The following is a 16,722-nucleotide window of genomic DNA, read 5'->3' as shown; positions in this document are numbered from 1 at the left end:
TATCCTGTTGGAGGAATGGTTATTTATTTATTTATATATTGTTTGATAGTTTTAGTTGGACATTCATTTAACGTTTAAATGATAGGCTACTAGTTTCAGAACGTTTAGAGGACATCCAAAAATAACGTACCAATATTGTTTGCAAAATTATAGAATAGTTCGTTTTGAATGTTCAGAAATCAGAAATAGGCTATTCTTATAACTTAATGGAAACGTTAGCTAAAAAAGAATATTATATAAGTCTCTCTTTATGTGAAAACCCACAACATTAAACCTTGTGTGATGTGTTTTGGTGGGTGAAGAAAATGTAAACCTCTTGACTTTGAATCTGCCCAATTTTGCTTCAGTCTGATCTGACGGATTGATGTCCCTTCAGTGACTGCAGGTCTGTGTGGCTCCAGCACTATCACAAGGAGCCCACAAGAGGGCGCCACAGGCTAACTATTCCTTACTTCCTCTGACAGATCACTGTAACCCTCTTCTCTTCAGTCTGCTTCAGATAACATTGATTGTATGACATATGACGACGATTATTAATAGCCTACTGTTAAACCCACGAAGACTTGAGGTTCGTCCACACATTAAAATCACCCATCACCAATGACACGTTTCATCAAACTAATAATAATGCAGGTGAATGCAAGTGAAAGCCGGATCTTGTGACCAGATGCGCCTCAGTCAGGGCACGCGCACGACTCTCCTCCTCCAGCGCTGCTGCTGTCAGTCTGAATCACGTCCACACGCGCACATCGGCTTCTCTGTGCTCCACCGTCTGCTCTCATCTCCATGGCCACATCAGATGGATCCGAAGATTGCGTTGTGCGGAGAGGAAGATCTCAAAGTGACCCGAGCATCCTCAGCGACACTCGTGTGGTTTATACGAACAGCTCAGGTGAGTGATACAGACGCGATATGCTCAGGAAAACCGCAGAGAGATCTGATTTAACCACGGCGGAGGTGTCTCAAAAACTCGAGAAACCCACTGATGTTAGCTGTCGATGAAACGCATCAGTGGCGTGTTCAGTGCTGGTGCTGATGCTGCGGTGACGCGCTGCATGGGCTTCCCCGTGACCGATGCATGCTTTGGGTTGCACATCCTGAAATGTTTTAGTATTTAGATCTTAAAAGCAGCATGTTCGCCCAGGCTTTTTACCTGCAGTGTCCTCTGTATTTGCCCAGCAACACAGGCTACTGATTACAGCTGTGATTTTACTGACCTTTAACATGCACTCGACTGTGATCCATCCTGGATGACTGAATGAACTTTAAGTTGTGGCAAAGTGTTTGTAATGGCTTCATTAGACGGGATAAATACAATTAGCTGAGACAGGCCCAAACTATCACAAACATCCTTTCCGAGCTGTCATTTTCGTTAGTGAGAAGCAGCTGTTATGCAGTTGTTGCTCCTGACTAGCTCTGAACGAATGCACAGTTTGTAGTTCTGTCGCAGTGCAAATGTATTTGTATCTGCCACAATAAACATTTCTTCGGTTTGAGATTTGTGATGTTATTAGGTTATCTCCAAACGTACTTCTGCATCACTTTCCACCGGCCTGTGGAAACTCCCTCCCCCTGGAAGGCTGCTGTGGGATTAGTGATTGAAATGTGTTAAAAGCTCTTTGTTTGGACGCAGACAGGTGGTGAGCGTTTATCCTTGGATTTGGAGCTAATCACACCAGCCCAGTCACATATCAACGGCATAATACATGTTTACATAGTCGCTTAATTAACTGATGGACACTTTCCCAAATGATGTGGTATGTTAGAGCACTGGATACTGTGATATAATCATAATATCTAGCTGCTAGTCAACGTTTATATCCTCTTGTAACTAATACAGGTATGTCTGTTAGAGGGCTTTATGTTGCTTGTGAAGTTGATTTAACTTAACCATGGTTGGGGGAAGATTTGTATTACAATTACTACATAAAAAGTAACTAATTGCATTACTTTGTTACTTTTCATGGAAAGTAATGCATTGTTACTTTTCCATAACTTTTTGTCACCTGAGCTGGGCTTGCGTATTTCTTTTTAATAATAAAAATAAATAAATAAAATGTGCTACTTTACTAGTTACTTAAAAAGTAATCAGATTACATAACTCATAACTTACATTGAATAACTTTACATTACTTGCATAACTTGTGCAACTGTAGTGCTCTCCAAATCTTAAAAGTCAAGTTAAAATGTACTTAAAACACCGCTTTCACAAGTACACTTTCATGACTATGTTTCTTAACACATTTAAGGATAACATTCTTTTATAAAGTGCAGTTTGTACTAAAGTGAAAGAAGTTACTGTGAAGTACATTTCAAGTTGTTTTGATATCTTTTTAAAAACATGCTTTTAAGATGTACACATATTTCATAATTTGACCAAATCTCCATTATGAACCTCTGTGGCTCAGCTGATGTAAAAAAGTGTTTGATCAACATGTATTTCATGTGGAAAGATCTAAACACTGGTTTTACTGAAGTCTAAAGTATTATCCAGTATGACTGACTCAACCTGACGACCTGATGAAGTTACACTAACTGTAGCTAACTAGGTGCTTTGAATAATGACAAATATACATCTTTGAAAGATAGTCAGAGTAGTGATGAAACAGCAGAAATGCTGCTGTGGGATTCCTTGAAAATATCTGTCTATTATTATTTGGACTCATCTTGTATTTTAGATTGACCAGCATCTTTCAATCGCTCACTTTTTCACAAGACTGAGTCCAGATCAGGCCATGAGTAGCTTGAGTCCATGTCAAGAAAAGGACGATTCAGAGCAGATTGAATACACCAGACAGCACAGATCGTACAATTGATCTGTAGCGACTGAACAAGACTGAGACCAAACGTACTGCTCTTTCAGATTATGAGAAGATATCTTCTCTTAAAAGACACATCAGACTCACATCTCAGTGCACATCAGAATATTGGCAGCATGCTGCAACACAAAACACGACATGGCAGTGATGCCACAGGCCAAGCTTTCTCTGTCTCTTTCACTGGTGAGGACCGCATTTCATCCCTGCGGCACACTTAGATCTCTCCTCTTGAGAAACAGAGCCAAAGCCTTCATCCGAAAAGAAGGAGATAAACCGATACGGCACAGGAGGAACGCTGGAAGACGACATGATGAGAGCTGTGCAGCAGATGCATGAATATATGGGCCACATTTCTGTATTACGGTCCAAACAGACAGAGATTGTTGAATCTGTCTGCACAGATGTAGCCCACACTGGCTAACCATTAACCTCTTAGTCACAGTACTGTGTGAGCGCAGTACTGTTGAGTATGAAGAGCCCTTCCTCCACACTGTGGTGGGCAGCAGCAGGCCACTGAAGGGTCTTTACACTTGGAGCTGTGTATTGTTCACTGGACAGGATGTAGAGACTGACTCATCGGTTGCCGAAGCAACGTTTCACACGGGCCATGAACTGTAATTACCGCTGACTTCACTTGTCTTGAATTGATTACACGGGTAATGGCATAGTGTAATGATTTGTGCATGTAATATAGAGCTTCAGGGATGATGTATTGTTGTAGGCCAAAACGCAGAAATGGGTTCGCATTTTAGCACTGTGGGTTTTTGATTAAAGTCTGTTGTTCACATATTTTTTACGCTTTGTTCTACGACATAAAATAACTCCCTTGTGAGTCACCGTCGCGTCTGATGAGCGAACCGAGATATTTAACATCAGCGACTGTCCTCTAAAGCCTGCATGATTTGTAAAAGAGTACAATGTACATGCATGATGATGAAAAAAGAGTTTGAGGTAAGCAGTTTTATGTTTTAGTGCCATATGTTGCATTGATTTCATGACGCTTATTTTTTTTGGGGGGCTGGTCAGCACTTTACTCTGACTGTCCCGTGGCCGTGAGGATGAACAGGAGCGAGGAGGAGGTGGATGAGCTGGATTAGCTTCCTCTCCTAATCGACAGTTTTGCTTGTACTTCAAAGACTTCCCCATTTTTTACCCATGATTCTCTCTTATTTTCATAAGACTCTTAAATGTCCCAGTTTTTGTGGACTATTAGATTAAGACCCCCCCCCCCACACACCTCATTTGTATTCATGTTTTATTAATGAGTCATCTATATTTAGCCAGTGTAGGATTTTTGCAGTGAATCTTCAGAGCAGTGATTAATCCCGAGCTTGCAGCAGGAGTCTTGTCTGTACTGCACTAGTGTTGAGGCTGGAGACGACAGACATGGAAGAGCTGTTTCAGATCCAGCCAGCTCCATCTCCTTCAAACAGTCTGAAAGTAAAATCAAATCAGTCCAAACAATTAAATATTGAACATGCAGGGGAGAGGGAATTGAGCTTTCGGTGAAGTTCTGCATGCACACACAGGTTTTATGTGGGCCTGATCAGATGTTGTTTCTTTAGCTTCTATCATAAATGTGAACTTTGCATAATTTGCATAACAAATTTCCTAGTTTTAGTCTCCATTCTGTGAATATTGACTGGAATCACTGTGATTGAACTGGTCACAAATGAAGATGATTTTAATCGGAGACAGAAGTGCGTTAGAAATCTTGAGTGCAATTATAATAGTGCATGGATAGGATGGCGATGGGAATCTTAAGAAATTTAGAAAATCTGGGTCAGATTCCAGTTCCAATTTCAAGGGTAACGCAACTGTTTAATGAGATGACCGTTTCATATTAATATTAATATACATTTTTAGAATTTCCCTAAACCTAACCAGTGGGACATAATTCATGATGGATGGATGCTCTTTATTTTGCTTCAAAATCCTGACCACCATTCACTGCCATTCTAAAGGTTGAAGATCCTAGATTTTAGTTTGAATATGACTCTGATTGTATTCATCTTAAAGAAGAAAGTCATATAGACTTAGGACGGCTCGAGGGTGAGTAAATCATGGGGTAATTTTCAATTTTGGTTCATGAAACGTCTTGACTGATCCATTACAAAATTACCATTTTTGGACACTTTGGCAAATGAGTCTACACTTCTTGCTGTATTTTTGTTGTTGTCTGGTGCATGCAACCAGAGATAATAACACAGTAGAAAGTATTTTTGGCTATTGTTTTGGTATTGTTTCACACAGTCTAGTATTTTCTCTCCCAGACTGCAAACTCACAGCTCAGCTAAATACAATTTCTATAATTTTGTAGCAGTAGGAAATAATGATGGAGCTTTAAAAAAGAGAAAGAAGATGAAATGATTCACAATTAGGCTCAAACCCATCAATTAAAAAAAAAAATTTTTGTGGGGGGTAATTAACCATGTGCATGCACCCCTTCAGGATGTTAACAGTCATCCTCACATTGCATCGGGTCCTAATCGCTGTCTGCTTGTAATTTGTGCTAATGACTTTACTGCAAGGACTCTGCATTCATTGTCCTGTATGCATCACATTATGTTCTGACCTCTGTTCTTAAAGCTGTGTATAGGAGACGGGACATAATAGATGAGAGTCCTGTGACATTATTTGAGGCACGCTGGGAAGTTTCACAAAAACTAGGAGGTCTAAAAAAAGGCATCTGCATGCCTGCTTCCCTGAGGACTGAGAAAATGGTGCTAAAGAGGGAGGTTAAGAGACGAGAGGCACTGCCAAATAGATCTGCAGGAGTACAGCATTTCTACACAGCCTCTGTGGAAGTCACAGCACTGCTGAGACAACAATTAATACACTTTGATTCCGCAGAAGTCCTTAGTGCATCCCAAAACATGACTGTATGCTCAGACTTCTGAGGAATAAGGCGGTTCTGGTGGCTTGTGAGGGGATTACAAGCGCATGTGACTGCGGTTGCTCTGTGACTACCGTATGATGTCGAGGCACCTGGCCGACAGCAGGGGTTACAGCGTGCTGCGCTTTGGGCAAGTTCTGCCCAAGGTCAGCGATGTCCCTTCAGTCTCATGCGTCCTTCAGTTTCACCGTACTGTATGTGAGAGCTTCGAGGGAAGAGCCATACAGGAGCAGAGCTGCACGCCGCATTAGAGCTGGCTCATTATAGAATACTCAAATATATATATATATATATATATATATATTTAATATATTTAATAAATTTTTTTAATTATTTTTGTCAAAGTTGTAAAGATATGTGGAGTATGTTTTACAAGAAAATACAATTTCATTCTTTCTAATTTCATGTTTAAGTAAATGTGCTACTTGCTTTTTCTTTATAATTATTCATAGTCATCTCTGAGTGAAAATTCCTACACCGTGTTTGTGTGTGTATGTTTGTGTGTGTGTGTGTGTGTTTGTGTGTGTATGTTTGTGTGTGTGTGTGTGTGTGTGTTTGTGTGTGTATGTTTGTGTGTGTGTGTGTGTGTGTTTGTGTTTGTGTGTGTTTGTGTGTGTATGTTTGTGTGTGTGTGTGTGTGTGTGTTTGTGTTTGTGTGTGTTTGTGTGCGTGTAGAATTACACAAAAACATGATCTATCAAAAAGTCAATTAATATTGCATTAAACCACCTGTGCTTTTATTAACACACAAATATCATGGTAAATATTTGCAAAATAAATGTATTTTGGGATAACCTGGAATTTTCTTTATTGAGTGGAGTTACAGTTTGTTTCACCGAATAAAAAGTCACTCCACAATTCCATAATTTAAAATCATTGAAATATGATTGGAGATGTGATTATTGTTCTGGTCTTCACAGAGTAAATGACTGTAGAAGGTCTGAGCTGTAGGTGCAGTGTTTGCTGCTCATTCAGGGCTCTGTTCTCTTCTGTGGTCGCTCTGGAATAGTTGTAATCGGTCGCGCTGACAGCAGCTGAAGACAAATCCTTGTAGTCAAACTCCTATTACTGACTTCTCCGGCTCCCATCCCACTCCGTGCCATGCAGCGATGTCCCTGACTTCAGGAGATGAGCACCACTCACTGTCAGCCAATCGAATCCCAGGGCTCTGACACGCCTCACTCCCATTGGATGGTTTGGATGATTGACATGGGAAGGCAGGACCTCTGCTTGAAGCTAGCTGGAGCCTAAAGAGAACGTGGGAGTGTTTGTTTTTGGACTGACCAGCTCACAAGAGCAGAGCGATTATGAACTGTAGCCATCACTCAAGACGCTCCACACTTCATTAAATCGACATTTGCACACACCGCCAGAGAGAAGATTAGCTCAAACGACAACAGCTCTTGAGAAACGAGATGGCGGGAAAAAAACAGGCATGTAATGCAACTAGTCTTTTCTTTGGATGCACACCAGTCAGCATGAATCAAAGGATGCACAACCAGGAGGAACAGTGGGTTATGACGTAAAGTGGCAAGCCGATTCGTTCTATTAAATAAATAATTGACCCCAAAATGAACATTTGCTGAAAATGTACTCACTCTCAGGCCATCCAAGATGTAGATGAGTTAGTTTGTTCATGCAGTGAATGGGTGCCGTCAGAATTAGAGTCCTAACAGCTGAAAAAAAAGCATCACAGTAATCCACACCAGTCCAGTCCATCAATTACCATCTTGAGAAGACAAAAGATGTGTGTTTGGAAGAAACAAAACCATAAAGATCCATAAAAATGCTTCCTCCAGTGTAAACGTGGTCTGGTCTGAATCAGGAGAGAAAATAAACGTGTTTATAACAAGGGAGGAGAAAATTCTTTTGATATCTTCTGTGGTTGATGTTGAGGACTCGACAAATTCATCTGTCAGATAGAAGTGAGCCAAACTAGGCAACACAGACTGATCGCCGGACATGCCCTCATCCTTGAAAGCCATGAACAAATATATTTTACTTTATTGGGTGGAACATAAAAAATATTTCTTTATACTAGTCATTCATTTCCATGTAATGGGGGCTAAAGTGTTCAAGCTCCAAAAATGGATGAAAAGCACCCTAATAATGACTAAAACCTGATGAATCAATATATGAACAAATAATACAGACTATCATTTTACCAATCTGATTTATAAATAATAGTAATAATAATTGGACATCACCATTGCTCTACTGTTCTTGAATTCATTCATTCACTAGAGTCTCATTTTAAGGGTATCTTTGTTGACAAGTTTGTTCCTGTACTGTGTCCTGAATTCAGACCAGCTGTGAACCACAGAGTATCCCATAAGGTCACGTGTGTTTGGGGGTGGGGTTTACTGACCTCCACCAGGAGCCCCATATGTCGTTCAATCCTATGTTTTGCTTTATTATTTCCATGCCGTGCTAATCTGAAAGGGCCCTAAGGGAGTGCAGCTGAGAGTTGTGTCTTTATGAATGATTCACGCATTGACCTAAATGCTTGCAGAACTGAATAACACCAAAATATAGACATTAAAAAAAACACCTCCTCATACTCTGTGACATCTTGCTATATGCTTTATGTTGCCTAGATCTCAACATGACAATCAGAGAGAGAGAGAGAGAAAAAATCTCTAAAATGAATATGTTAAACCATACAGCATGAAAATGCAGGATGTTCTGCATGTGGAACCGAGAGCTGTTCCCTCATTTTGGGCAGTAATTAGGGCAGCGTGCTGATGCCCAGCAGGACGGATGAAGCTGCCGCTCACACACACATCAGAGGAAGCGTGAGAAAAACAACACACTCAGAGAGGTCAGGATCGTCAGGACCTGTGATTGATCTCTAATTCAGACAGTAAACATATAGAAGCCTTTTTTATATTTGGATTTCCCATTTTCATTTCATACTCTTGTGAAAAACAAGTACACTTCTGCATACTTTCAAAAAGATGACTTATTATGGAAATAATCCACTTATAAGGGATATACTTAAGTGCAAACTAAATTTAATGTTTTTGGACGCTTAACTGAATGCTATTTATATTTAAGTGAAAATACATCTGTTGAAATTGATGAGTGTTTTAGGACTAACATTACACTTAAGTGCACATGTAAATCCATAATTATATTGTTAAAGTGCACTCCAATTGTAGTATACTACAATATACTTCAATGTCATTTCTAATGTATTTAAATATATAGTTAGACATTTGATGAACACATGATGAAGCTGCAATTTAGTGCATGTAAAATAATTAGAGTTAAACTTATAATCAAGTACTTTACACATGCTTTAGTATGTTAGTCAACACATACAAATTAATGTAGTTTATTAAAGCAAAAGAAAGATTATTAAAACATGATTTAAAAAGTTTTTAATTGTACAACTTAAAATTTTACTTTATTATAAAGCACACTTTAAAAGTACACTTGGTGTACTAAAGTGTTACTAAACAATATTCATGAAAGAATCTCTATTTGAGTACACAATATGCCTTTTATTTTATTAATACATTATCTTCAAGTGCATTTTTAACATACTCTAAAGATGTGAAGTTGTTTTGAAGTTGTGTTAAGTGTATGGTTGACCACTGTGGCTTTTATAAACTGAGTTGATGGATGATACAGTGCCATTATATGCAGGCTGATGCAATTAATTAAGTATTTCATGCTCTTGTTTTGGCTGTAAACAAGAATTTTGAAAAGCAACATTTTAACCTGTTTTGGATTAGCTATTTTTGACTAGACTAGCAGTTAGTATGCAAACACATCGGGGAACTCTGTATATTTGTGCAGTGTGCATGACTTTACATTGTCATTTCATCACGTTTTTCAATCCCTTGAAAACATACTTTAGAAAACGATTATGATTTATTTTAATTGACTTTTAAAAATGTAAAACATATAATTGAGTATTTCGGCATTACATTCTGCAGCAAGCACCGAAATGATTAAAGACACACATAATCGTCTGAAAGCACTAAATGGCACAGAGAGAGAAACATCATGAGGAGTGATTTTGTTCTGTATTATTAAATATAATTTTGTATTAAGTAATAATGAATAATTAGTTAATCATGATTAGAGTAAGTGTAAAGGGAGCTTTTTTTTTAAAGTAGTTGATTTATTAAACATATTGCCAATAGACAATTACATTAATAAATGTTTTGTCTATATTCTTAATGAATATTAGCCGGTTAGTTAAATCATTTGAAATTTTAAAAAAATACAGGGGGTGACTTGATGTATAACCAACCGTATTGTTGATTATAAAGGATAACAAGCTAAAAAAATAAATAACATATTTCATTGAAGATGGATATACGACATGTTTTCTTGTCGTGCAGGAGTAGGTCTGTAAATGAACAACAGTCAGGTGACAATCTCACACACAATAGCACTGAGTTCCCAAGATTCATTGCAGTCATTGAACTCTTATGCTCTTTTAATTGTCTGCCATTTTCCACATATATTTCATACGAAAAAGCAGTGGCTGGAAATAAAAAGTGTCCATGTAAATGTGGCTGTTGATTGGCACTCACATAATTCCTCATTCATCTACACTTACATTTATACGCTCTGCATAGATTTAGTTTTGTGTACAATATGCCAGTGCTGTACGTCTCAGCTGTGCTGTAATTAAACAGAGTTTCCTTTAGTTTCCTAACAAGAACTGAGAGTGTTCCTTATTTTCCTCTGCTGAATCTAGCAACTCTTTAGGACATCTGCACATCCTCAGGGAGTGCGACTGTTCGTTCAGCTGCTGAATAGGTGCTTATGGTCTCGTCTGCAGTTGTTTGCCTCACAGACTGCTAAGATTTGATTACTTTTACTGCGGTGTCAAGTAGCTACAGCGTGTTTCTTTCAAGCATGCTGTGTGGAGTTTCAGAATATTCTCAGAATGAATTATATCCATGCCATGTTTTATATATGGTCAGAGTCAGGCGTTTCAGTCACAAGAGCCCACCTTGAATGCATCTGTGTTAATGGTTTGCAGAAGCACAGCGCTGCAGTGGCATATAAAGGTTTCATTAGTGCAGTTTTGTAACTCCTGTTCTCTGGCCCTGTGGAAGTGAACGGAAAGGCTGATGCATTAGTCATTCTCATGCTCACCTGTGGCTGTTTATCTGTCTCAGAGGAATCCCTTTTGATCTGTCTCATTACCACATATGAGACTATAGAGCCTCTGCTTCCTGCGGCCTTTTTTATTAGCATGATTTAAGACTATGCTTTGAATGACCTTTTAAGATGTTTTAAAATGTATTATTGTAATCATATAATAGATTGATAATATAATTCATTATATCTGTAACATTTTTAGATCTCATGCTCACCAAATCTGCATTTATTTAATAGTATTAAATAATACTATTTAATAGTAAATAATAACGAAATATTACAGTTTAAATTCCTGTGATGCTCCGCTGTATTTTCAGCATCATTCCTCCAGTCTTCAGTGTCACATGATCTTCAGAAATCAGAATAATAATATGATGATTTGCTGCTCATGAAACATTTTTTATTATTATTATGTTGAAAACATTGATATTTCATTGATATACACAGTGTGCATAATTATTAGGCACATTGATATTCTGATGATATTTATATATCATATCTTTGTGGAAACTGATTATTATTAAATAGTTCAAAAGAGCAGCATTTATCTGAAATATTAATCTTTAGAAGCATTATACATGTCTTTACTTTCACTTTTGATTTACATGTACAGTAATGTGTCCTTGCTGAATAAAACAATAAAAAAAAAACAATAAAATAAAATAAAAACCTTTAAGCTTCAAATAATAGTGTATAAAGACATACAGTATAATTAAAGGCAAGAGGTGATTTGGTTCAGAATAATTTTTGGTTGAAAGTCTCTTCACATCCCGAGAGCAATCACAAGTTAAATGCTCTGAATTCATTTATATGTATTTATAGCATCTGTTGAAGGTGTAGGACCATAAAATGTTCCCCCAGCCCAAAGATTACGATAGACTGTCCTATCTGCCTGTTAACATATGTGTTTGTGTAATGCAGACATGATACTTCATCAGTGCGTTCTTTACGCTATTGCAGATCGAGTGAGAATGGAAGACGTTCTGGAATATTCTGCACTTTGTACTGTCATGTTTTCTCACCGTATGTCTCTCATCGTGTGTGTGGTCATGTGTTTTAGAGGAGGCGTGGCTTTGGAGAGGGATTTGCTGGAAGGGTGGGATCTTATGCTATTAGCCTCTCTCAAATCACCTACTCTACCTTTAATAGTAAGCTAATTCATTGCTTGCCAATTACTGCTGTAATGCTGGATTGCTTCTGTATTACCTTAAAATCCAAGATTAGTTAAAATCACGATTACTTTCCTCCCTTTATTTCCTGTCTCTATCATTAAAAATAACAATCGCCTCCCACTCAGAAACATTCAAGACAAACAAGCACATAAGGCTGTTTTGCTGTAGATTTAAGCCTGGTGAATGATGCTGGATGACTCAACGCTTTCAGACGCACCTACACACAAATGCAACACCTTTTCTGCTGTGCCGCATCTCGTTAATGGCAACATTTTGAGTTGAAAAGGACTTCCATTGGTACTGTAATGAAGGATGCATGACAACAGAGTGGGGATCCATTTACAGGCTTTATTAAAAAAATAGCATGGTCAAAACAGGCCGAAACAGCAGAGGAAAGGCAAAAGAGTAATCCAGATAAGCAGGCGATGGTCAGGGCAGGCAGCAAACACTCAAAAACAAACAAATCATCCAGGATCAAAACAGGATAACCAGGAAACATGGGTAGGTGGGACAACAGAAGCTAAACATTCAATCACAAGCAAAGTCAGAGGGTTTTTGCGCTACTTTTAAAGTCCTTGTATTGTGATCTGATCAGAGACAGGTGATTGCAATTGATGATGTGTCCAGGCAGAGGATTATGGGTAATGGAGTCTGGGGTGAGTGGTAAAGGGTACAGGATGGGGAGCTCATGGGCACTCCAGCTAGAGACCCTGACAGGTACGTTCATAGACGTTTATTTTTCTTTGTGCATTAATTAAATGAATATACTGCCAATATAGCTTTCTAAAAAAAAAAAAAAAAAAAAAAAATAACTCTAAGGTCAAGCTGTGTTTCAAAGACAATGAACTGTTGATGCAAAAAGAAACACAGTCACATTCCGGCATCCCATGTGAGTGGAAGCAAATCTATGTGGATGACATTATTTAAATTATCATGCCACAAATTCTTCCATATTCATCCCTTCAGTGTCTAAGACTTCAGCATGAATGAATTCCCAAGGCCTGAAAGACAGGAAGAAGAAGGAGAAGAAGAAAAAAGACTATCAGCTTGCAGCAATGAACGCAATGCCTATGCATATTTAATGCTAAATGCAAAGACTATTGCTGTTGTGTGTCTGCTGACTGTCCTGGGGCATAAATATTTTGTATTCTATACGCTCAAAGTGCAGAAAAATCAATCATAAAGCACTTCAGTTCTGTGACAGTAGATGCATTCTGTTGTATACGTCTGATGCTTTGATAAATGCAGAGTATCTGATGTTGTTGACTCCACTCCCATGAGCCCGACAACCACTGAAGACTTTAAACAGCATTTATGCTGCACTGACCACAATCGATCATGTCTGTAATACAACATTTCTAAATATTGACTGATCTCCATTACAAGTCCTCAGAGACACTTCCTCTCTTTAATGCAGCGTTACTTACCGCTGTAGTCTCTGGGGACGTCTAGACGCTATAGTTAACTCATATACTTATTGGTTCTGAACAGTGTGAAATCAAGAAGAGCATTTGATTCTGAGCTGCTGTCACAATCAACAAACTGATGGTGCTCAATCCTCCCAAGACTCGTTCCGCGGGACTCCCATTATGTGGCAATTATGGACACAGATCAATGTGATAAAACAAAAAACAAAAAATTGGACCACAACTACTCAGTTTTACCTCATGACCTTGTTGGTGTTGCCAATTAGTTAACAAGCCCATGAAGGCTCATGAGGAGATGGAAGCGAACAAACAAACCTTTTTCCTGTTACACCATCAGCCTTTCATATTGTTTTTTGATATAATAATATATTCTTTCTTTCTTTCTTTCTTCTGAGGCCAGATTTCTCATTTCTAGTCTTAAAAATGGCATAATCTCTATACAGAATGATTAATTTCTCAGCGGCAATTCATGGAGTCATATGACACATGTAATTAGCATGATGTAAACAAGGGTTCCTGACACTAATGAGATGCAGCTGACATCTGAGTGTGAAATAAAGCATGTTTTCAGCATTAATCCTGTGTAACTCCAGATGTGTAATGAAAGGGAAGCTGTATGAAATGCTTTCAAAATACCCAGAGAATACCCAGTGTTTATCAGCTACACTATTACAATACTAGCATATTCTTTAAACATCCCCCTGTTGTGCTCCACAGAAGCAAAGAAAGATTCATGGAACGACATGACGGCAGTGTTTCCCTTTTTAGATGAGCTGTCCCTTCAATGGCAGGTTGCTTTTTTGACAGCTTACCCCTTAAAGTATGTCTTTTTTTCATGAGCAGTAAGGTTAGAAATGTATAATTTATGATGGAAACTGTAATGGTCCCTCTCTGTTGGTAATTGGTCATCTTCTATAGGTGGCTTGTTAAAACCACTAAATCCTAATGGGATATGTCCCAAAACACACTACAGGGAAGCATTTTTACTGGTTTTAATGGTTAAAAATTGATGGTTTGCAATGGTATTTGTAGTGGAAGCCCTTAGAAATTTCTCTGATGGTTTCTGTTGTCACAGGGAATGTACATCACAGTGTTTTAATATTAAAATGTATTGAACCAATGATTATTTTGAAAGAAAGCACTTGTAGTAATGAACGCATCTTGCCTGCATCAGATTGACAGATAAACCACATACAGTATGCTCGTATTTCAGTGTGGTTGTCAACCTTGTGGATATTTCATCAAACAGATGCTGCATGCATTCATTTTAAAAGCGTTAATGTGATAGAAAGAGTGAACATTATGATTCAACTTAACTGTGCACGTGCACGTAACCCTTCATGCAGTGCACATCTGTGAATGACTGGGGTTTTCTAGCGTATTTACTTCTCAGGTAACGTCCAATGATTCAATTCAGGTGTGAGAAATTACTTTTCAGACTTAATAATCAAGTAATAGGCTGGGTAATGACAGTGTTAATGAGCAGGGCTATTTTGCACAGTCCCGCTAATTTTACCTTTGAACGAACCTAAGAAACATATTTTTGAAATGTATAGCTTATTGTATTCCTAGGCTATGTGCAAAACTCAAGCCTTAATAAGGATGGTGAAAAACCCATTACAATCATTATTTCACATGCTTTCAGAGTCGTTTTGTGTTGGCTCCTGCTGAAGAACTTCTTCTTGATCTATATTCTTGCAGTCTAATCATCTTGCAGTTCATCGCGTGGGGTTTACTCATCGATTTTTCCATGCATATGTCTCTATTTTTGCGATATATGTTTATGTTTTCACTCCAGTGCCTTCTGAGCATCCCATGATAAATTCTTCAAAACAACATGATAAATAGAGGGATGTCTGGTGTGTGTTCAGAGCTGCTCGACTCTGATTGGCTCTCGAGGGTTTCTAGTCGCTCTGCGTGGCAACAGCATCCCCATCCACCCAGCAACCCCCGCTAGTGATGCGGCGCTGCAGCATCCGGAGGAGTCGTCATGGCAACGGCGCTCTGACCCTGGGTTGTGCTTCAGCTGCGGTAACTGAAAGGCTTGACCTGGATCCTGCACTGCTGGTTTACTAAGACATGGACAGCTGACCTGCTTTACCGTGTCTGGGCTCTGTCTGACAGCACCACACCAGCATCTTGGAGACATCGATGCTGCATTTCATCCTCTGCTCTCTATAGAAACTGTACATGTGATAGCAATACTGCTGAGCGGCTGTGGAAACGGCTGACAGTGGAAGCTGTAGTTGAAAGAAATCTTTTTTCTTTTTTTTTTTTTAAGAAGAGATAAGCTGGAAGGGGAGTGGGGTTCTTTCCACCACTAATATTACAGTGACACTCCATATCCCATCACCCCCATGCTGCCACATATATATATAAATATATATATATACTACATCCTGTGATAATATTTAGCCACACTGGAAAGAATCGCACCACCTTTAGCTTAATAAATGTGAAAATGCAATTTTATTTCCGTCAACGATTCTTTGATCAGCCTTGGAACTACATAAATAGTGTGCTGTTCTGATTGCACTGATTCACCGTGGAGCAGTGTGTGATGTATGGACCATTACAGGCTTTCACTAAATCAAGCATCAAATTATTGTATTGTTTGTTTTACATGACATATTTTATCGTGCTTGCTAAGGCAATCATTGCCATTACTAACACTCACTAATGCTAGAATTTATTTATGCTCTCCATGCTATGTAGTTCCCAGGTGAAAAATAATTCTATTAAAAATATACTTTAATAAAGTGTACTAAGTATATTTTTTACATTTTGTACTATTTTCGTCAAATCCAAGTATAGTTAAGTGTATTCAATTATGCATTAACTTCAACTTAAAATCTATTTGATTACACTTCTAGTGTAAATAGTATACTAAAATGGAACAACTTTTTTTAAACTTCAAGTGCACTGAAATATACTAATGAAAATCAAGATTCATGAGCAATTAAGCACACTAACAGTACAATTGAATTGTATTGACATTCTAATGGAAATACACTTAAAAAGGCATTGCAGTGCAAATTATAGTTGTGTTTAAGTACATTTTGTGAATACTGCTATCATACTTATAATTACCATAAACTGTTAATTTAGTATGCCGCTGTAACATTTCAAGTGATCTACAAATGTACTTCCTAACTATATTTAGTGATTTTAAAGTGTCCCACTATGACAATAATAATGTTTTTGAAGTGAAGTTCAATTACAACCTAAACGTCATAGACACGTACTTTCAGTGCAATGTTATTATAGTTTAAGGTAGAAAC

General features: G+C 38.2%; 1 protein-coding gene across 2 annotated transcripts in view; it reads left to right on the top strand.

Moving 5' to 3' along the window:
- The first annotated feature begins 364 nt into the window (after positions 1-364).
- The window catches only part of LOC127967785 (phosphatase and actin regulator 3-like), a 51,665-nt gene continuing 35,307 nt past the window's right edge, over positions 365-16,722 (top strand). Inside the window, exon 1 of one of the 2 annotated variants that reach the window (XM_052568466.1) lies at positions 365-892. In XM_052568466.1, the coding sequence (XP_052424426.1) occupies positions 787-892 (106 nt within the window). In that variant the 5' untranslated portion in view covers positions 365-786. The remainder of the gene's footprint in view (positions 893-16,722) is intronic. The other variant, XM_052568465.1, reaches the window with a different exon arrangement.

This window comes from Carassius gibelio, chromosome B11 (assembly GCF_023724105.1).
Source record: "Carassius gibelio isolate Cgi1373 ecotype wild population from Czech Republic chromosome B11, carGib1.2-hapl.c, whole genome shotgun sequence".
In the NCBI taxonomy this organism is placed as follows: domain Eukaryota; kingdom Metazoa; phylum Chordata; class Actinopteri; order Cypriniformes; family Cyprinidae; genus Carassius; species Carassius gibelio.
This window is presented reverse-complemented; position numbering and strand designations above follow the sequence as displayed.